At 36.9% G+C, this 22,792-nt stretch overlaps 1 protein-coding gene across 1 annotated transcript in view; it reads right to left on the bottom strand.

Moving 5' to 3' along the window:
- Positions 1-22,783, bottom strand: part of LOC119783463 (protocadherin Fat 3) — a 117,857-nt gene extending 95,074 nt beyond the window's left edge. The window contains exons 1-7 of the mRNA XM_038285006.1: positions 22,562-22,783; positions 22,413-22,462; positions 20,282-20,370; positions 17,191-20,177; positions 16,425-16,559; positions 16,101-16,302; positions 2,987-3,105 (exon numbers count right to left, since the gene is read on the bottom strand). Of these exons, the coding sequence (XP_038140934.1) occupies positions 2,987-3,105; positions 16,101-16,302; positions 16,425-16,559; positions 17,191-20,154 (3,420 nt within the window). The 5' untranslated portion in view covers positions 20,155-20,177; positions 20,282-20,370; positions 22,413-22,462; positions 22,562-22,783. The remainder of the gene's footprint in view (positions 1-2,986; positions 3,106-16,100; positions 16,303-16,424; positions 16,560-17,190; positions 20,178-20,281; positions 20,371-22,412; positions 22,463-22,561) is intronic.
- Positions 22,784-22,792: the final 9 nt, after the last annotated feature.

Raw genomic sequence — 22,792 nt, forward strand, 5'->3', positions numbered from 1 at the left:
TGGGGAATCTGTGAAGCTGTTGAACTGTTTTCACTGTTTGCACTAAGAAAATTGTTGGAGAGTGCAGTTTTTAAAATCCCAAAACATTTAGGAAAAATATGCTGGTCATCACAAAGAAAATAAAAAGGTGATGTCACTTCAGAATAGCTATCATTTGGCCCAATAAATGTGGAAATGGTTTCCATCTAGTTAAACCTGCAGAATGAGTTGAAGAGGAATGTGAAGGAGCAGACATAAGAAAGCACTAAAATGAATGGTAGTAAAAAAAAAATCAGAGCTCCTGATCTTTGGATGATGCAAAATGAAATGTTTTAGAAGACAAGGTGCTGCACTATAGTAGGTTGAACACAGTATTACAACATGTGGTATAAATAGCTATACCACAGCTACTTTGTTCAGAAAACTTGCTTCTTAGGCCTGGAATTTTTTCGAATAAAAAATAAAAACGAAGTGAATATCACTCCTTAAATGATGAGCTAAAAGCAGAGGTGAAATTTCCCAACAGTGAGACTTTAAAGGGATCTTCCCTTTCCTTTGGTTCCGTTTTTTTGAGGGTTTAACTTATATTTGTCTAATATTTTAGTGTCCTATTATGCTATATTTTCAATAAAATACAGCAGAGAAACTCATTTTAAAGCTTAATAAGAGCCCATGTAATTTATACACATACCTGCACACAAATAGTTTATTATACTATATATATATATATATATATATATATATATATATATATATATATATATATATATATATATATATATGACATAAATACAGGTTGTGTTTTATTTGGATAACATCACATGTTTTGATGTTGAAAAAATGTGCAGGTAAAATCCAGATGCTTATATGAATGGGACACTTTATGCACTTTTATGTCGTGACCCTTTCACTAATGAGTCAGCTGGTACCGCATTGACAGTCAGTCAAGCAGAAAAGGTGAAGCTTCTGACATATTGATGTTACGATATCCGTTTTTTTTAGCTGCAGATGCATCCTTTTGCTACTTATGTTAAAGTGTACACTGTAGACATGCAATGATGTTGTGCCCTAAGCCTGTTGAAAAAAATTATGATTTACTTAAATAAAGATTTTGATTAATTGATTATTTGCATTTTCTGTCATTTTTTTTCATAATACTCTTTAAAAAGCTTAAGTCATTAAATAAATAACTGCTGAGTGTTCTTATTTTTTATTGTTATTACCATATAAGTTATCATAAGCTGCACCCCTCTGCTTGAGTTCTACCAAAGTATTCAAATTCAAAGGTAGTAAAGTTCAAGTTTTTTCTATAAAAAAAATAAATAAATAGCCCTATGTATGATTCTATTTTAGTTGAATGCCTTTCTATATTTTCATCATAAACTCAGAATGGTATAGAGAAATTGTAAAGAAAATCATAACATAACTATCTAGAATTGAAATGTCAGTTTATCAAACTAAAATCTGTGTGTATTTAGTCCAAATTATTAGAGGTAATAGCCTTACATTTTACAATATATATTTTTGTTTGAAACTTATCTGAAGCAATGAAGAGAGTAATCAGTACTTATTGTTCAGCTATATGACAGCATTAACTTATAGAGATTGCAAACAAATTTTGGGTAACAAATTAATAAAAAATAAGAAAAAATAAAAATTCTGGAACTTTTTAGGTTAAGCAGGACCAACAATTTAAGGTAACAGAGCTTACAACATTTTGTGAGCAATAGCTAAGTGTTGATAAATGATGCAAACATTTACATCTGTTGTATAGTTTATTTGTATTTATGTTGATCAAATGTCATATTTTAAATGGGCTTTTTCTTTAACTTCTGGCCTATCACTCTTATACCCAGAGGTGTCAAGTAACATAGTACAAATAATTTGTTACTTTACTTAAGTAGACATTATAATATAAAGGACTAATTATTTTTTAAGAAACCTTTTACTTCTACTCCTAAATTTTTTTTTTTGTAATTGTCTCTTCTTTATACTCCTTACATTTTCAAAATAGACTTGTTAGTTTTGTTTCATTTGAGCTCATTTTCTTCATGGCCCATTGGTCTTTAAAAAGAATACAAACCATGAAAATAATAAATAGTTTTTCAAGATGCTGGTGAAGATTCTCAGTGATCCCAGACATAGTCATTACAGAAAAGTAAAAAAAAAAAAAAAAACTGGACTTTGTTTTCCAAGTTTTGCTTCCCATCAAGTACGCTTTTTCAGTTCAAAATGTCTGAATTAGAGTTGAGTTAAAAGCTTTATAGAGTGGACCAAGTTTTCCAAGTTGATGCAAAGTTAAATTTGACACTGTTACCATTAGTTATAAAACTAAGAAACTTAAGTATATGGAAATTATCATCCAGAATTGTAAAAAGAAATAATAAATCCTTTAATGGGCTAGTGCAGTTAAGCTTCTGTCCTTAACATTTCTTTATGCATTCATTTTACTTTTATTCCTTAATTAATTTAAAAAATGCTTATTTTATACTTTAACTTGACTAGAAAGCTTAAGTTGACACTCTAACTTCTACAAAACTGTTTAAACAGTAGCATTTATACTTCTATTTGAGTAATAAACATTAATATTTTTTACACCTCGCCATATACCTACAAGTTCCAAACTGAATAGAGATCTTTTTTAAAGCAATATCACGTATGAAAAAAAAAAAAAAAACTCTTACAAAATGGCTGGAGTGGATTTTCAGATACAACCTGACTCTGAAACCTCCTTTCAATAAAAATAAATATTTAGTTCTCCACACAGATGTGGGTTCTTAACAGCAAAATAAGTCATAAAACTCCTACTCCATTTTTAAAAGCATATAAAAAAAGGATTTTTAGTTTCTCCCAAAATGCATTTTTTATATATATCCTTTTATTACTTTCTCTTGAACTTAGTATCGCCTTTCCTCTAAAAAAAAAAAGTTGATATATTGTCACACCCCTGCATTTCATATTAGGCAAGCACTATTCATCATGAAAATTGACAGTAAATCATCATTACCTGAATGAAGACTTCAACTGAAGCAGACATGGGTGCAGCCCCTCTATCTGTGGCATACACTGTGAGCCAGTAGGAGTTTTTGGTCTCACAATCCAAGGTGCCAGCAGTATAAATCACCCCTGTTGAAGAAAACAGAAACATTAATGCAGCCGTGACTTGGTTAGACAATGTCATTCCATGTCTTTAGGTGGGTGGAATGTAGATTGGGTATTATCAGAGGGATACATCTTTAAAAGGTCTCGTGGGAAAAGTCGTTGAATACTAAGTTTTTTATTGCAAAGAGACAAATTTAAACTTAACTCTGTGTCCTGGCTTCAGTGACATTCACAGGCATTAATGGCGCTCTGTAGTCACCTTCAATGTTTCAGCCTCTCTACATCTAATCACAGCTGACCAAACTGCTCCCACTGCTTTTTACTCAGCACTAAACGTACTCTTAACTGCCCTGCACCAAACAAAAAACACCCAGACACTCATGCACCCTGACTGAGGCCAGTTTAGTGGCCTTAAGGAAGATGAGTGGCTGACAGCTTTGGTGACCTCCTACCGGACAAAAAGAACACACACAATAAATGACATAAAGGACTCTTTTTTTATTTTTATACAACTGTCATGAGGCACTATTTAAACTTTGAAGAGTGACACAAAAACACCCGTGTCTTCATGAGCCAACCTAATCTTTTTTTAAAGTTCATATATAACATCCCACTTCAGCTGAGCAAGGTTATAAGTCTGAGTTTGTATAAATAGAACAAACTAAATACAACTTCTGGTAATATCTGAGAGCTTTCTCTACAAACAACATGAGCAAACATTACATTTTGAGAATTAATCTTTTCTTCCAGTCTCAGTTTTTGTACTGTTGTGCCAATAAAACTCTGCTTTCACACCCACAAACCTTCGCTTTCTGACAAATATGATTTGCTCTGCCTCTAATGCAAATATATTTATATTTTGCATCACCTTACTTGCAATGAACCTTCTGCTGAGGCTTGACCTATCATTATTTTTTTCCCTCTCTTGCAAAACTCATACAAATACTAAAAACCAGTTCACCACCGATTTAGCATTATGGGTGTAAAGTGAGTAATGCAAAACAGAGAGAATATTTCTTTGAGCAGCATTCAATCTTAGGACAAAAGGGCAGTTTTGAAAAGAGACAAGCCTATTTGTTAAAACAAGTTTTTCAAAGTTTAGATGTTTTATTATTATTCGATGCATATACAGTTATAATAAACTCAACACCACATGAATAAAGCATGAAATCAAAAGCTTTTGGAGGTTGGAACCTGCTGTCTTCGGACGTCTTTGTGTTATGAAGGATCAAGGAGGACCCCAAGGTTTCTTTATCTTCTTTAATGTCAAACTCACATTTCCACATTACATCCCATGGAACAGCTCAGCATGATCTCTCTCTACTCCTTCTGTGTTTTCTATTTTCTTTTGTCAATTCCCCTGGATATCCCTCCACATAAAAAAGTGTCATTACAGTACATTGCAAATAGTAAAAACAGCTTCAAACTTGCTCTAATAAAATTGAAGTGCTCCGGACCACTAGAAGGAGTCAAAGAAACAACAAATCATATCAGACCAGACCCTCCGTACAAACTGGAAATTAGGCTTTATCGCAGGATTTAAAAAAAGAAAGGAGAATTGTATCTTTCATTTAATTATCAAACACATAATAGTCTTACAATATTAGAGAATAAGAGCATACTTTCAATTTCAATTCAGTTTATTTATATAGCACCAATCCACAACATGTGTCATCTCAAGGCACTTTACAATTCAACCAGATCATGCAGTCAAATTGATTCAAAGTTTTCTGTCTAAGGAAAACCAGTTGATTGCATCGACTCATTGACTCAAAGGCAATCCCTCACCACCAAGCATGCTTGCAGCGACAGTGGAAAGGAAAAACTCCCTTTCAACAGAAAGAAACCCCCAGCAGAACCAGGCTCAGTGCTAGCGGCCATCTACCGAGGGAGGAGACCAAAGTAGACATAGTAAAAGTAGCAGAGAACAAAAGGCATAATGTATAGTAAAATAAGTAACACTCTGGTCCAATGTGGTGTCTTCTTTGTTCAACTGGTGCGGAACACTTACATTTTGTTTTGTTTTTTGGAGGGGGGGGTTAGATCGAATTTGCAGCTGTTTTTACAATTAGCATAATTTTCTGTGATTACAGCATTTTGTTTTGGTTTGCAGCATATTTTTGTTTGCATTTATTTTTCTGTTTGCATTTCAGACTTTGCATCATGCATTTGTTTGCAGCTGCATGTTTTTACCCATCTGCAGCTCACTTCTTTGTAGTTGCAGTATTTATTTTTTGCACTTGTTGTTTTGTGCTTGCATGTTTTGGAGTTTGCATGATTTTGCATCTCATTTTACGTGATACACATGTTTCTATACTCGGTCTGATGACTTTGTGTAGCCCTGACATTGGAGACTACACTACAATAAATATGATTTACTGGAGGGTTTTCAATAAAGATATGATAACTTTTGCAACGATCCTCGTGACTCTGCATTGTTTTTTATCTGATCTGGCAGTATATAGCACGAGTTTCCCATGTTTCTATGTGTTTTGCAGTTTTCAATCAGTTTTCACCTGTCAAAAATTGATTGAAGGCACAGTATAGTCACTCAAAGGTTATTTCTACCTAAATATGACTAGATTTCCTTCAGGAGATGCATGATTTAAAGATCTGAGCTCACAAAACAGCTTGGAACTCTTTTAAAGAACCATTACAACACAAAATAGCCATCAAACAATGCAGAGTCACGAGCAAAAGTTATCATATCTTTATTGAAAACCCTCCAGTAAATCATATTTATTGTAGTGTAGTCTCCAATGTCAGGGCTACACAAAGTCATCAGACCGAGTATAGAAACATGTCGATCACGTAACTGCCGTTATGTGACAAACGTTAAGCTGTCGAATCTTTAATTAGGCCTATATTATAATTTAATTAGGCCTATATTATAATGCAACTGTGTGTATCTGCATGTCATGACCGTTTAATCCAGAGAAAAGCAGGTTTACGCTATCGCTCAGCGGGCTGCGGTGCGCACTCCCGCGAGTGCAATCAGATTCTCGCAGACATTCACTTTTTCGCACAGCACCGGCATCAAAGTATTGCTTAATAGCAGCGTGTACCTCGTCATTTGTGGCGCTCATGATTTGGAAAAATGGAAACAAACCCCGTCTTTCCGGTTCAAAGGACGGACCAGTTGTTTTGTCCAATCAGAGATGATTCCTGTCGCCCGAGGGTACCTAGCATTTCCGTTTTGGTTAATGTCGCTGTGTTTTCTCTTTTTGTGTTGTGTTTTCTGATTTGCCATTGTGTTTTCTCTTTTTGTGTTGTGTTTTCTCTTTTTGTGTTGTGTTTTCTGATTTGCCGTTGTGTTTTCTCTTTTTGTGTTGTGTTTTCTCTTTTTGTGTTGGGTTTTCTGATTTACCGTTGTGTTTTCTCTTTTTGTGTTGTGTTTTCTGATTTACCGTTGTGTTTTCTCTTTTTGTGTTGTGCTTTCTCTTTTTGAGTTGTGTTTTCTGATTTGCCGTTGTGTTTTCTCTTTTTGTGTTGTGTTTTCTCTTTTTGTGTTGTGTTTTCTGATTTGCCGTTTTGTTTTCTCTTTTTGTGTTGTGCTTTCTCTTTTTGTGTTGTGTTTTCTGATTTGCCGTTGTGTTTTCTCTTTTTGTGTTGTGTTTTCTCTTTTTGTGTTGTGTTTTCTGATTTGCCGTTGTGTTTTCTCTTTTTGTGTTGTGCTTTCTCTTTTTGTGTTGTGTTTTCTGATTTGCCGTTGTGTTTTCTCTTTTTGTGTTGTGTTTTCTCTTTTTGTGTTGGGTTTTCTGATTTACCGTTGTGTTTTCTCTTTTTGTGTTGTGCTTTCTCTTTTTGAGTTGTGTTTTCTGATTTGCCGTTGTGTTTTCTCTTTTTGTGTTGTGTTTTCTCTTTTTGTGTTGTGTTTTCTGATTTGCCGTTTTGTTTTCTCTTTTTGTGTTGTGCTTTCTCTTTTTGTGTTGTGTTTTCTGATTTGCCGTTGTGTTTTCTCTTTTTGTGTTGTGTTTTCTCTTTTTGTGTTGTGTTTTCTGATTTGCCGTTGTGTTTTCTCTTTTTGTGTTGTGCTTTCTCTTTTTGTGTTGTGTTTTCTGATTTGCCGTTGTGTTTTCTCTTTTTGTGTTGTGTTTTCTCTTTTTGTGTTGGGTTTTCTGATTTACCGTTGTGTTTTCTTTTTTTGTGTTGTGTTTTCTCTTTTTGTGTTGTGTTTTCTGATTTGCCGTTGTGTTTTCTCTTTTTGTGTTGTGTTTTCTCTTTTTGTGTTGTGTTTTGCACCTCAGGGCCCCCGTACATCAAGGGGGAACGCGATGTGAAGTTTTTTAACAGGGCATTCAGATCTGGTGAGTATATGAAATTAATAACTGGGGATGTCTAATTCTGAAATCCTGTGTGTTTGGGTTGTTATAGATACTGCAACATCTATCTATCCATCTGTCTATCTAGATGTATACTCTGTGTGTGACATAAAATATGGATCTCTATCCCTGCCACAAAGGCCATCAAATAATGTTTAAAATAAAAAATACAGTAGGTTGAAAAGGCAGAGTATCCATCCATCCATCCATCCATCCATCCATCCATCCATCCATCCATCCATCCATCCATCCATCCATCCATCCATCCATCCAGATTTCTCCCTTTCTCCATATAGGCTATCATTTGATCGTTCACGCTCTCCATAGTTCTCCTGTGGCGCGAGCACAGGGCGACTGTTGCGCACCTTTAGCGAGCATGCGCCTTTGCTGTCGCTTGCGCGGTGAATCGTGCCGCCTGCGCTGTGCGGAGATGCAGGGGAAACCGTATCTGATGGGGAAACGCAGCTCGACGTCACACCGGTATTTCCATCTGGAAAACGCTGTTTTGCTGCTGGAGTCATCCTCACTCTCCATCTCTCTGTGCGTGCTGTACGTTAACACCCGCCAGCAGAAGCACCCACCTACCCAACTGACAGATGGAATCTCACTATACATCAGCCATTCTCATCCTCCCCTCTCTCATGACAAGGCGCGCACGAGTCTTATCATGAAAAAAGGTTAATTGTGCGACCTGAGTAACGCGCAGTAACGCGGTGTCTGCAATGGTAACTGCGTTATAGTTACAGTCAAAGTAATTAGTTAGATTACTCGTTACTAAAACAAGGTAACGGCGTTAGTAACGCTGTTACTTTCAACGCCGTTAGTCCCATCACTGTTGGTAATATCCCTTGTCTACAAAGCCATATTCAATTCATGAAGCTGATGTCAGGTGGGTATCTGAAAGTTTAAAATGGATGAGCTTAACCAAACAGGTCAATTTGAAATAAATCAAAGAAATAGTTGCAAACCAACAGGAAATCGGTATCTTGGAAGAGGATTAGTTGAATCCTTTAACATGCTTTTAGAATATTCAAATAGAAACCTAATACAACTGAAAACCTTTATTCTATTTACCAGTATGGAATTGGTGGATTGAACAACTCAAGAACAGTACAAGAGCTACTTTGATTAAAGAAATGTCCAGTATGTCGATTAGAGCTGACAAATGAGAGCAACTAATCACTAATTCTGTTTTTTTTTAACACAAACATTGCTAACAGCCTATTTATTTTTCTGTTTGAATAGCTTAAGCTTCTGCTTGTTACGCTCCTGCTTATTACTGTCATTTTGCAAAGACAAACTTAATTATAGGGTTATTAGAATAAATTGAAATGAATATCTGCTTAAGAGTTAAGCAAATACTGTGCCCTTGAGTTGCAGAAAGTGCAAGCTGATGAGCAAAATTCCTCTATCATAATCAAAATGTGGTCTGGCAAAGTGTTTCAGACCGACCTAGAAGTATTTTTAGGACTCAGAGTTCATGGCAACTTTTATTTACTTGTGCCTTTAATTCTTAAAGGTTCAAAGAACTCAATGCCCAATACCTGAGGAAGACTCTTCTGTAAAAATGCAATGCTGATTATAAGTGAGTCCTCATTAAGCTGAGCATTGATTCCCAGAAGAAAATTGGCAGAAAATCTCAGAGTAAGTGGTTACAATGAAGTCCAAGGTTGTTCGATACATAGTCATTTATAGTAATGCATGTATAGTCGGCTAGACATGCACTTTTTTTCCCCAATCTGATATGATGCCAACGCCTGGGTTTAGCATATCGACAGATACATGATAACGATCCGATACTACTGTTGAATGAATGAACCTTTTACCTTGTTAGGTTGGGTAAGGCATCAAACAGGGCATCAGGGTTAGAAAGACAGTTTTAAAGTAAAGGTAATAAATCAACACAGATAAATGTCCTCACCAGCTGCTGTGCATGATGACATAACCTTGTTTGTAAATATAGATCGACATTGACAATGAATAGAAAATGGAGGGAGTAACAATGCATGCTCTTTACTTGATCTCAAGGGATGGCTGCTAACTTTTTACCTTGCAAGCAAGATGGATTGTTGCAAGATTTGTGAATTCACAAACTAACGAAAAGAAATCTTCCTAGAAGCCAAAAGATGCATTGTCATCAAAAAAGAAATGTTTCGGTCCAATGTATTGCAGCGATGTGTATGACGTAAATGCATCAACCAGAGGTGGAAGGCTGAGGCAAAATAAAACATGGCTGCACCGGTTTTGGCTGGAATACTCTCTATACTCTAGTACAATTTGTTACTTTGTGGATCAAAAAGATGCTTACTGGTTCCTCTTACCGGATTTGGTAAGAGTTTGATTAATCAGATAGCTCCACTAGTTGTGAAACAAATCAAGAATGTGATACTGCTACTGCTGCTATGATTGGCTAAGAGCTCGGCACTGGAGGCAGGTGCCACTTGGTAACTCATACAAACAGCTCGAAGAATTGTACTGATTGTCTCTCCCTTTTGTGAACATTTCCAACAAGAGCCTTTCCTGATGGATTCTGTATAGAATTTAAATTGAACTACAAGTATCAATCTGGCTTATGCCAGGTTAGCTAGATGTACTAATGAATCGGCAGATGCATCCAATAGTCAAGCTATTAATCAGTATGAGAGCCAATATCCAATCCACGTATCAGATCGAATTACACCCAACTACTATAGATCTACTGTACATGTAGGCCTACCATTCAGCTAAACAGACAACATAGTAAAAGAAAAGAAATGAAAAAACACTGTAAAAAGGTTCTTAAAAAAAACTGAGGATTTCGAACATGCCTAATATAAACTAATCAATAAAATAGATTAGATCAGAATAAGCCAACCTTTGAATGACACTGAATGTGATCTACAGGTGAATTGTTATATAAATAAAAATGTACAATTAATTGAAAATTCAAAACTTGTAACCTCCAAAAATTTTGCTTGCATCCAATTATGGCAAGTCATTAGCTACACTTTTCCTGAGATTATGAGAAACAAAAAAAATAGGGAAAACTATGTTTAGAAACACGCTTTGGAGGATTTTGGAAAATGCTTCATCTTATATTAGACTCAAAATAACTAGCTTGAAGAAAAAACAACCTCAAAGGGATCAGGCACAATTTGTATTGTCTGGTCATTCCTCAAACACACCCAGAAAACATTATTTACCAGAAGCAAACATTTCAGTGGATCTGTAACACATACCCTAAAGTCTTATATTACTTAAGATAATATTTTAAATGTATATGATACATAATGTAATATAAAATTTATATGATATGCCTCCAGACAAACTTACCCACCTATCTAACAACAAGCTCCCTATGTACTTTCATACAAATCAGGTGTTAACATTGGGGAAAACATGAGTTCGATTAGGACTAGGCAGCCAATCCAAGACACGCGCAATGCATAGTAAAAGTGTTTGCTGAGACACATGCTTGGCCTGTTGTCCTTGACCGTGTCCTTTTCAAACTACATCTCATCGCTGTCAGATAGTCCTTACAGAGAGACAAGAAAAACAGAGCCGGCTCTTTCAAAAGCTCTTTGAACTTTAAAACCGACAGCCACCGTTCACCGGATTCAGTATGAATCTGACTTGACAGCCTTCATTCTCACCATAAATAACACACTTCAAAGAGAGGACAAAAAATATGAAGGGTCATGCTACGTTTTCTAATCCTGAAATTCTGCAGCCCAGCAAGTGTTTTACATCTATTCATCAGGTTTGAGCACATCCGTATTCATGAGAAACAGGTTAGTGATCTAATTATCTAATTAATGCCAGCAAATAATCAATGTTAAGATTGATTTAAAAATACTGCTGTCAATTTTTTTTTTAGAAACTGCTAAGCATGCCACATGAAAGTACAGCCCATTAATTTTTAATAAATGTGAAATGTATGCCTCTTAAATGTGTCTCCGTGTGACTTAACAAGTACTTTATCTTGACTGTGACAAATACGGAGCTCGCATAGCCCACTAATAGAGGAGCTCCTGACAGACACCCAATGAGAAATTGGGAAGCTTTAGTCCTTCCTGCCCAATGACAAGAATACAAATTTTTTGTTTAAAGTTCAGCCAGCGACGGATATAAGCCAGAAGGATCCAGCTTTTCTTTTGATAAAATGGCCATGTACTTTTCATCAGTGCTTTAATGGAGACACAAGTAACATCTAAATATCAAATAGAGGAAAATAAGGCCTTTATCAGCAGAAAATATCCTAGACAACAGGCTTATCATGCCCTACATATGAAGCATCAAAGAGCCTTTTTTTAAACTAAAAGCATAGCTGAAATAAGACATAATGTTAAGAGAAGCTTAACAAAAGACCTCCCTCTGTCTAATTTTTTTCTTTCTGTTTCATTTATTTTTTTTCCATCTCACTGTCTAAATCAATCTTTCTTCAGATATTTTGTTTTGCAGTATTACCCAGGCTTACAAGAAACCAGATCAGCCTCTCAACATCGCAGCGAAATGCACCATAGAAGGACATATTTAAGTGCTGTCCACCGCTGACTTCTGTACGATGAGATAAATCAAACTTTATAGGGAAAAAGCTTTGCATGTCCTAATTGAATGTTCTCATCTGCTCCAAAAAGAACTGTGGTATTTTATATGCTTATTACATTAGAGGAAGCAAAACAAACAAATACCAGCAACATAAATAAGAGGAAAAACATAAAAAGAACCTTAACAGAAGAAAGCTGTATTTTTTGTAGGCTCCATACCCCTCTCTGCTTCCTCCTCCTTCCTCTCTTCATTTTTACTTCCACTCCCTTCTCCCTTTACTTTCTGCTCTAACAAGCAGTTTGATTTCCCCTGGAAAATCTGCACTCAATAAACGTTCTCTCTATCTGTGATGTTTCTCACTGAAGTTTTAACACCAAAGTGAATAATGACACCAGCTAAGCTACTGAAGCCGTTCAGGACCTCTTCCTGTTCTCCAGTGTTTCTTTGTGGGTACGGTATTTACAGGAAACATATGACGCCCCCCCACCACACACACACAACCACACACATAATATATATATGTACATATATATAAGCTGTCATATGTGGATGCACTGTAAATACTGTATAAATCCCATGCACCTTTTTCCTTTGGCACCTTCTTCTTCACTTTTGATTTGAGCTGATTTTGTTGGGATCTCGAGAAGTACCACCTTTCTCCAGCAGAGTGCGCCGTGGGTCTCCTGGGCTGGAGCCCTCCAGCACACCTGGACCTCGTCAGCCCATCAGGAGACCTTCTCTACTTAAGCAGCTGCCAGACCTTCCTTCAACGCCGCAGTGTTGACCAAGTTTGGTTAGCGAACCTGAGCCTCTGTCATTTTAGAGAATCTTAGTTGGAGAGAAACAAGATTCTAACCTGCCTTTGTCTTCTTTGCTCACAGGAAACCCAGAAGCTCTGGATGAGCTTTGCCTGGAAACCTGCCTGCCTACCCAAGGAAGCCAAACCAGAAGAAATCAGTCTGGAATCCTCCTACAGCTCTCAAGGAAGAGCTAGGAAACAGAGTCAAGGTCAGAAACCCAGAAGCTCTGGATGAGCTTTTCCTGGAAACCTGCCTGCCTGCCCAAGGAAGCCAAACCAGAAGAAATCAGTCTGGAATCCTCCTGCTGCTCTCAGGAGGAGAGCTAATCACTCAAACCAAGGTCTGCCACTAGAAAGTCAGAAGCTAGATGCTGCTGCTACTGAGCACTCTGCTGAACCAACAGTCTTTGGACCCAACCGGTTCCCTCTCTCAGACAAGAAAACCTGGACCCCTTCAGGTATTCTCAGAAACATCAGAAACTCAACAAATCATCTGTTAACCTGGCTAACCAATCTATCCGTCTCTGCAGACGCCAGAGAATCCAGCCCGGTCCAGTTCCTGAATCCAGTCATATCATTGTTGTGAAAACCTTTAAATAATTCTGTTGAACTTTTTATCAGTCTCCAGTGGTGTTCTGCATGTGGGTTTAATCCCAAGACCAACCATGACAGATTTAACGATTAAATTTCTCCACTGTGAGAGCCATAAAGTCAACCATTTAATATATCAATCAAAATATATAAATAATGAGGATACAGATATATCAATGAGACAGTTCATATCTAAGTACTTGATTGAATCTGTTTGGAGCAAAATTAACTTTTGTCTCAATCTTTTTCTTTCATTTTTCCTACTACCATATGAGCAATTCAGGGTCGATATGGTATTTTCATTACATGCTTGACGTTAGCAGTCCTTCACTCAGTGTTTGGAGACAAAAGAAAATATGCTCTTCTCTGACCACTACGTCTTCTTTCACATTTTCTGTGTTCCCTGCATGGCTTATAGCAAACTTTAACGCCTCTCTTCCAGGTCAGATTGTGGAAGTGTGATTACAGGTTGTAGTGTTGACAGAATAAACCCCAGAGGCCTTCCTCTAGGCTGCAATTACACTGAGGACTTTTGCTAGCTCTGAACTCTGAAAGCTATGTCTTGGACTCAATTTTGTTGTAAGCCACCAGAATTACAAAGAAATTAATACATATGGATGCGACACATTTAAGCTTTAGAACTTCATAAACTTAAATCATACTCCATTTTCCAAATCACAATGATGTACCTCTTTTGCTGCATCACATAATATCAAAATAAAACACATTAAAGTGCATAGTGTTGTATCCAAACATGTTAATATTATACAGTAAAAAAAATGGGTGTTAAAAATTCAGAGTCAACCTACCTATCTCTAAATTGAGTATTTACAACTATAAGTGTAAATCTGTTTAAGTTTTGGAGTTAGTTATCAGTGTAAAATTTGACAGTCATAGAGTGTAACTTTTACTCTATATGGTGTTCATTACCTGCCAGTCTCTGAGAGGTCTTGGCACTAATATGAGTATAATTTACTACACTAATTTGGAATGGGACCAAATGCTATCTGAAACAAGTTATATTCAACTCTGTAGGTGTCAAAGTAAAACTGTACACCAGGGGTGTACAGGTGCAACTTTTTTATTTCCAATATGATACAGATATTCCAGCTTTGAGTATTGAGTGATACTGATAGTTTGGATGTTAGAACAAAGCTTTATCAGTCAACAGCAATACGCATGAGGGCAACTGACCCATTTATTGTTGACCGATGGGTTACAGAAACTTTAAACAGTAGCAGCTTGCTTATATCTATGATTTGATATGCCAACTGAAAAGTTTTTTTACCGATATCAGATCAATTTCTTCAAAAAACATCGGATTGGGACATCCCTAATTATTCCATTTACTAATATAAGCCTTATTTCTATATATAAATGTACATGCACTTTAATCCACAGAATGGAGGACAGCAGAAGAGTGGAGCGAGAGGCACTCTCTTTGTCCATCTGTTTCACTCTCAACTACAGTCAATAATAATTAGCCCTGTTAAATGTCAATACAAGCTTCCAGTGTAAGTTATATACAGTAGAGCAACATGAGGTGAGTGGGAAAGGGCACTAGAGAAACCAGTGTTTGTACTGATCTTTCCTTGCAAAATGTCAATAATCAACAGCTACCGGTAATTAATATGTCTATCATTAAATCTGCTTATTGTTACTGGACTATCACTGCAGAACCTTTGGTTTGCATATAAAGCTTTACAAATCATATACTAATTATGGCAATGAATCAGTTATATGACGTCTGCCTAAATAAACTCTCAAATACTTTGAAAGCTTTGTAGGTGCAAAGAAAATTTTTAAATGAGAAAAAATGGTAAAGTTCATTTTTGAAAAGTGAAAGTGTAAAATGCTCTAAACAGGAAACCATAAATCAAAACAACAAAGCACTGAACATGTCAAAATTAATACATGACATTGCTGGGTTGTTGTTTTTTGTTTTTTTCCCCCCTTTTTTTTGCACATTTCAGAGGAGCCTGTTTGAAAGCGGAGGACTGACAGACAGCGTTGAATAATAAAGTTCAAAATCCTCACTATTCTTGTTTCAGCTGTAATACTAGAAACCAAGAAAAGACTAAAAAGTCTTCTTCATTCCCACGACACTCCGTGGTAAGTAGAACTGAACAAACTTTGTATAAATGTTTCAGCACCATGGAGAGACAAGAAGAGAAATAGGTCTAAAACCTCTTGTGACATACAGTAGATGCAAAGTGGCAAGATCCTGCAACAATTCTTGACAAAAAATTATTGCAATATCTTGCACCTACTGCATTTTATTCTGGGTCACAACTCTTAAATAAGTCACACTTATTTCTCAATACTTAGAGACGGTGGGCTGTCGTGCACGACAGCCTTGCCTGCACAGCGCTGGATCAGTTATATGGTGCTGCCTGAGGCCCAGGGAGTGTTGCCTCCATGCAGCCATCATTACAGTAATGATCTCCCAATACACAGCTACCATGTGAGGTCACATCTGGAAACTCACTGGGTCTGTACACACACTGTCCTGACTTTCCACATCTAATATGCTTATTCAAAATCTTACAAAAAAAAACGAAGCTGGATATAAAAAAAGTTAGGGTTTTTGTCACAAAAAAGTAATTAAAAAAGCCTAAAAAAATAGCGACCACACAAATTGGAAACCAAATGTTAGTAGCTTATAACATGCTAAGATTTCCCACTTTCAAAGGGGGTTATTCATATTCTAAGCCTTGCGCTGCACATCATTGAATTTCCACTTCACAGAAATATGCATAAAAATTGATCTAGTATCACACCTGTGTCTTCATCGATGGTGAAAGTGCCCAGTCCACTGCCTCCTTGGACAGAGTATCTCAACACGCCATCCCGTCCCCTGTCATCATCTTTAGCTCTGACAGTCAGGACACTTGTTCCTGTGCGAGAGTTCTCCTTCACTGAACCTTTCACAGCAAAGTCGGAGAAGTAGGGAGCATACAAATTTTCATTGACGTCCATCACCTGTAGAAATGAGTGAAATAAGTAATGGTTGGATTTCATTTAAAATAATAAATTGTGTGGATATATTCTGTTTGTCTGCAATCACTGACATAAAAAAGATTATAAGCGATTCTGTTACACACCTCAACCTCCACAAATGTGATGCTTTGAAGGCTTGATATTCCTCTGTCTTCCGCAAGAACAGTCAGGTTAAAGAACTGCTTTGTCTCAAAGTCCAGCTCCTTGCCAATTCTCAGAATACCAGTCACAGCATTGATCTGCACAAAGTGTTTCAATTGTCACAGTCACTTTATTAATTTTCTTTAACATTTAAGAAATAATATCAGTCATAATCACATCGAATAGTAATGAATTATTTTAACCCAGTTATTTAGAACCTGTGCACACACAAACAAAGAGTTTAAAAGGGAAATTAACCAGATGCAAAATATGCTTAGATAGAAAAAAATAAGGGGCTAAAGAAAAAAAAAAAAGGACTGTCCATCATATATTATGAATAAAAAAACGGATATTAAGATATTCTGGTCAGGTTTGGGATTTATAAAAATCAATTTCTCAGTTTTAGAGATGGAAATTAGTATAACCAGCTGATCATGAACAAATCCTTGAAAATTAGGAAATCTTTCCAAACGAGAGTTGTTTAAAGCTCTAGTTAAAACAAAAGCTTGTATGTATTATTTCTCTTTACACCTCTTTAAAGTATTTAAATATTTTAAGTAACCTCAAAATAATTAAAGCAGCACATTGCTTTCTCAGTTTAATTTTCTTTTAACTTTTGTTACTGATTGATTACAGAGAAATAACAGAAAACAGAGGGATTTTGCATATTATTAATTTGGTTTATCTATACGAAACATAAAAGGTTATGTTAACTCTGAAAAGACCTACCTCAAAAGTGCCATTGAAGTCATTGATCAAGGAATATCGCACTTGTCCACCAGATCCAACATCTGGGTCCTGAGCCTGCACCCAGGTAATCACAGCCCCTAAGGGCAGGTCCTCTGGTACCCGGGCACTATAGCTGCTGGGGATGAAAGCTGGAGAGCAATCATTGATGTCCTCCACTATTATGTTTAGAGTAGTCACTGATGACCTTCTAGTGCCTCTTTCAGCCTTGTCTCTTACTTCAATCTTCAGTATGAACATAGATTGTGCTTCTCTGTCCAGCTGACTTGCAACAAATACACTTCCAGTTTCACTGTCAATGCCAAATTGGGGAACATTTGTCAGCATTCTGAAGGAGAATAGACCATTTTGGCCTATATCTCTGTCAAAAGCAGTCATTGCAATTACTTCCATGCCGAGGTCTGCGTTTTCTGCAACAACAGCAGAGTAGTTGTCCTGATAAAATTGGGGAGTATTGTCATTTGCATCCTCAATGATCACAGTCAGCAGTCTCCAGTTAGACATTTGAGGAATTCCCTGATCATAGATGGTAATATTTAGGAAATAGCGATCTATCCGCTCACGATCAAGCGGTTGCAAAACAGTAATCAGGCCATTCTCCATGTTGATATTGAAGCTGTTTTCTTTGTTGCCATCATAAATGGAATAAACCACACGGCCGTTAAACCCGATGTCACCATCTCGTGCTCGTACAAGAAAAACACTGGAGCCAGGACTCAGATCCTCTCTCACAAGAATGCTTGTAGGCAAAGCTTCAAACTGTGGAGCTTGTTTGTTTGTAGAGTAAAGATCTATATACATTTCATCCGATCTTGGTTTGGCCATTGCAGATGCTTTGGAGACCATCTTTTCTGCAAGAAACTGAGCTACCCTGGTCTCCTTGCAGGTGAACCCCCCAGGTGGCATCCTACCTCTCACAACTGATATATTCACGAATGTGGGATCAGATAATATCTCTCCATCTGTTGCAGCCACTCTCAGGTTAAATGTAGGATTTTTCAAGCTGTCTGAGACAAATGATCTTTTCAGTGTTAAAGCCCCTGAGTCAGGATTCAATTCAAAATTGTCTAACTCATTCCCAGACAATATCTTGTACCGCACCATTCCGACCTCATCAATATCTATAGCCGACAAAGTGACGATGGTCTGGTTAACAGGAAAATCACGACTAATCATCCCTCTGCAAGAAATCTTCTCAAAAGCAGGCTTATTATCATTAATGTTTAACACCCGAATGGTGACATTAACCTCTGTTTCTCTTCTATAGGGTGAACCCCAGTCAGAGGCTCGTACTGCAAAAATATATACATCCTCTGACGATTCATAGTCCAGATCTCTAGTGATCCTCAGCTCCCCGGTATCCTCATCTATACTAAATGGAAGAGACTCCTCACCATTGATTGTGTGAGTTACATATCCATTTTCTCTTTTATCACTGTCCACAGCGGACACTACAAGAACAACAGTACCTATAGGTAAGCTCTCATTAATTGCAATATCATAGGATGGCTGGCTGAACACTGGAGAGTTATCATTCGCGTCCTCTATGATAATTTGAACCTTTGCTTGTTGCTGACTGATATAATCAATTACCTCCAACTCAATGAAATCCCAGGATAGCTTTGTCAGCTGCCTTATGGTCATAATAACCCCATTCAAAGGGTTTATCTCAAAGTACATAGGATCCGAGAGGCTGCTAAAACTGTAGTTGACATTTGTGGGTGCTGGGGATATTTTCACCACCTCTACAATAGTTCCTGGGGGAGCGATTTCACTAACCTTGACTGCATAAACGTCTTTCTCAAAGTTTGCCAATATGGGTTCTTGCCTTGTAACCACCAACTGAACAACTTGGGTATTTGAATATTTTGGAGGTAGGCCTCTGTCTTTGGCCTGGAATGTCAAGTTGCAGCCATAGGGATATGTTTCCCAGTAGATCAGTTCTGATGATTTAACCCTATATTTGTTCCCATAAGGTGATCTCTCAATGACAAACTGTTCGAAAGGGTCTCCTTCGATAATAGAAACCCACTCTATGTCCCCTGATAACCCCTCATCTTTATCTTCCACAGTCAAAATGGCATAAATAAGATCCTTGTCCGTCACAGATGGGACAACTGCTACTGCACTAAGGACAGGAGCAAATTCATTAACCCTATCCACAGTTAAGACCAGTCGAGCAGTGCTGCTGACGCCATTATTCCCATATAGTTTCATGCCTCGGTCAACCACCTGCACCTCAAGCTCAAATCTTTCTTTCTTGTCTATCCTGGGTCGACCTGTGAGAGTTATAACCCCACTAGTTGGATGAACAGCAAATAAGTCTATTCTGTTCTTGAAGAAGTAGTAGAACTCCCCGTTTGAGCCAATGTCAGCATCTGTGGCTGTTACACGTCCGATGCTGGTGCCCAGGGGTGCACTTTCAGAGACAACAAATGAATAGAAGGTTGGAGAAAACAGTGGTCGGAGGTCGTTTGTATCCAAGACCTTGATAAATATAGTGGCTAATGCCTCCTGGCCGCTGTGGGCAGACGCCTTGACTGTCAGAGTGTAATTGTCCTGAACCTCCCGGTTCAGCGTGGCACCACTGCCTCCATTAGTGCTTATACGTAGGAAACAAAAATCTCCCATTACAAACTCCTCAGTTTGAAAGATGCCGTCGCTGTCCCCAGACTGAATAGAATATTTCAAGTTTAAAGGCCAGGATGACACAAGCGTGATTCCCATTCTGACCTCACTTGTGATATAGGTTCTTACTGCTGAATTCTCAAAGATTGAAGCATTATAGGATGGCTGGGTGAAGAGCATCAAGCTTTGTCCTGCGCTACGTGTAGATAGGTACTGGGCATCAATAGTAGGGAAAAAGATGAAGATATATAAAATAAAACAAAACAAAACTAGAAAATGGGATAGAGGAAGCATATTTCCCCACAGATTAAGCTTCATCAATATTCCATTAATGAGTCATCCTGTTTAAAAAAAACAACAACAAAGAAAACAGACATTTGGTAAGAAGTTTAAGAAATGTGTACATGCAAAGGATTTTAAAAAGTCATTTTAAGAGTAAACTTACGTGACGCTTCGGCAGTATATATTTTTTGTTATGTGTTAATGACAGCACATCTGGCCATACGCCAGCAGTTTGCATTCTGACTCTGAATTCTGAAAATAATAAAAAAAATAAAATAAAATCTCTGGCACATTTCAAACAGAGCTTTAGCTATGGGTCTTTTTCTGGTTTCATGGTATAATAAGGTGCAAGCATATGTAATCAAACCTGATCATTATTTAATGCTACAATGTTTAGAGTTTTAAGCCATTTTAAGGAGATGAGATTTAATATTAAAATTTCTCATTCTACCGTTCCGATGGCTTAGAGTACTTATGATGGCATGCAAGAAAAAGTGACACACTGACTTGATTTTCCTGCTGCTTAAAGCATGGATTAAGGCGGACCTGCTGTTTTCCACTTGTTGCAGCACAGGTTAGCTAAGCTTATATACTTGCTCTCTAGAAAGATTGTGTCAACTTAAAGTATGTTTTTTTTGGTAAAAAAACATTGATACGTGTATACAAAATGACAAAGTCTACCTATAGAGGGAAAATTGCATTGTCAGCAATATTTTCTTTTCTTTTGCTTTGCCATCACACTGAAATATGTCAAATCATTAAAAAATGCAGTATTTGAAAATGAGGATTTCAATCGTTTAGGCAAAAATGCAATTCAAATCAACCTTGCCCTTTGAGATAAAGTAATTGCAACGTCTGCATAATTGTAAGAAGTGGCAATGAATCTTTTACATCTCTGTGGTGGGATTTATACCACTACCATTTGAAGAGCTATTTAAATTTAGCCACATCGAAAGGAGCATGACCATATGTCTATTTTACTGTGCAGCACTTTGGAAACATTTTTGTTAATAAAAATGTGCTATATAAATAAAGTGGATTGGATCGTATTTGATGACCAGCCTGTATTAGAGCACATCACAGCATCTCAGTTGGATCTAAGTCCCAGCATTGACTACAGAACACTACTCAAAATTTTCTATTTTTTTAAGGCATTCAAAGGACTTGATGTGGTTTATGCTGTTTTAATATTTAAGCATGTTTAAAGAGTCACAGCCTGCTTACTGAATCTTTCCCTTCAGATTTCTTTTTGTATATATACAAAGCCTTTTAATCACTTACAGCAATCGTCCACGTCTTAAAGAAACAAAGCAGCCAAAGTTCATCATACGACCACCACTTGATGCACACTTTTATTCTTGACATTATTTTATCTCCTCCTAAGAAGTTAATTTCTGTATTTTCTCTCTGTGGTCTATGGCTATTAATGTAAATCACTTAAGTCAAAAATCCTTTCAAATTTCTTTGTCACCCTCTTAAGATTGACTGATACCTATTACATTAATCTCTCATCTGTGCTTGAAAAACTTTAGATGGTGATCTTATGTACTGTAAGATATTTGAGTTTAGTTTAGTTTAGAGAGGTTCTGATTAAGGTATTTTAATTGTAACAGTTCACATTATCAGTGCGGGTGCGGCTGTTGACGTCTAAGCAAAAGTGTAATAATAGAAATTAATGGGTGGGTGGTCTTTTTTATTCTTTTCCTTACTAAATAAGGTAATTTATCGAGAGATTAATTTATTTTTAATATTTTTTGCTGATATTAACATTTTGTAGATTTGAAGCGATAAAAAAGGCAATTAGGAAATCTAAAAAAAAAGGGGGGCACTTTTTCATAACACTAATCCAATCTTTTTTATATCAATTTTCGCTTTTAAATAATTTAGTAAAATAAATGGATATCATATTTTGATAATCAAATGCCATCCCATGCACAATATTTATTTAAATATTAAAAATATGTGTATTTTTTACAGAATTTATTTATTTTCTTGCTGCCTCGGTGATCTCCTGCTTATTTTTCTCTCTAGTTTAACAATGCTGAGATTCAATGCATATGTTCACTTTCAGCTTCAGACATGAATCGGACTAGTTATATCGTAGTAACATCAGATCCGACCTAATCTTAATCCAAGAACAGAAAACAAACCACTGACTGACGGTCCCGTCAATGCGGCTTCAGTAAAGCTCGCCTTTCTACAGAAAGCACAGAGTTTTTGCCAGTTTCAAACGAAAATCTGTCCCTACATGTTTGTCTGGTAGCTATTTGTTCACAAATTGCAAAGTGTCCTACCTTTTGATGAAACAGAAGAGACCGATGAAAGTAAATCCGTGTCCATGCTCCTGCACGAATGAGATTAAAAAATTGTATATAAAATAAGAAATAAAAAAAAACACACGCAAAACAGACGAGTGTGATAACAGAAAAAAAATATTTGCAACCTTATATGAGTCTGCTAGAATGCTGCCTTCATCATTTAACTAAACAAATATTGCCCCAGTTGTTTGCACCTGACTGAAGCACCTCTGTGTGCAGAAAACTGTATGCACTGGCAAATTGACCTTACAGTAGTAATAGATCGTTTGTTGCAAGGTTACAGTCCGTGGCCACCGCGCTGCCATCAAGATCTATGGCAAGTTTCAAAGCGTCCAGCATCAGTTGCCGCTGATGTG

This window comes from Cyprinodon tularosa, unplaced genomic scaffold, assembly GCF_016077235.1.
Source record: "Cyprinodon tularosa strain WSP-4 unplaced genomic scaffold, ASM1607723v1 ctg205, whole genome shotgun sequence".
In the NCBI taxonomy this organism is placed as follows: Eukaryota; Metazoa; Chordata; class Actinopteri; order Cyprinodontiformes; family Cyprinodontidae; genus Cyprinodon; species Cyprinodon tularosa.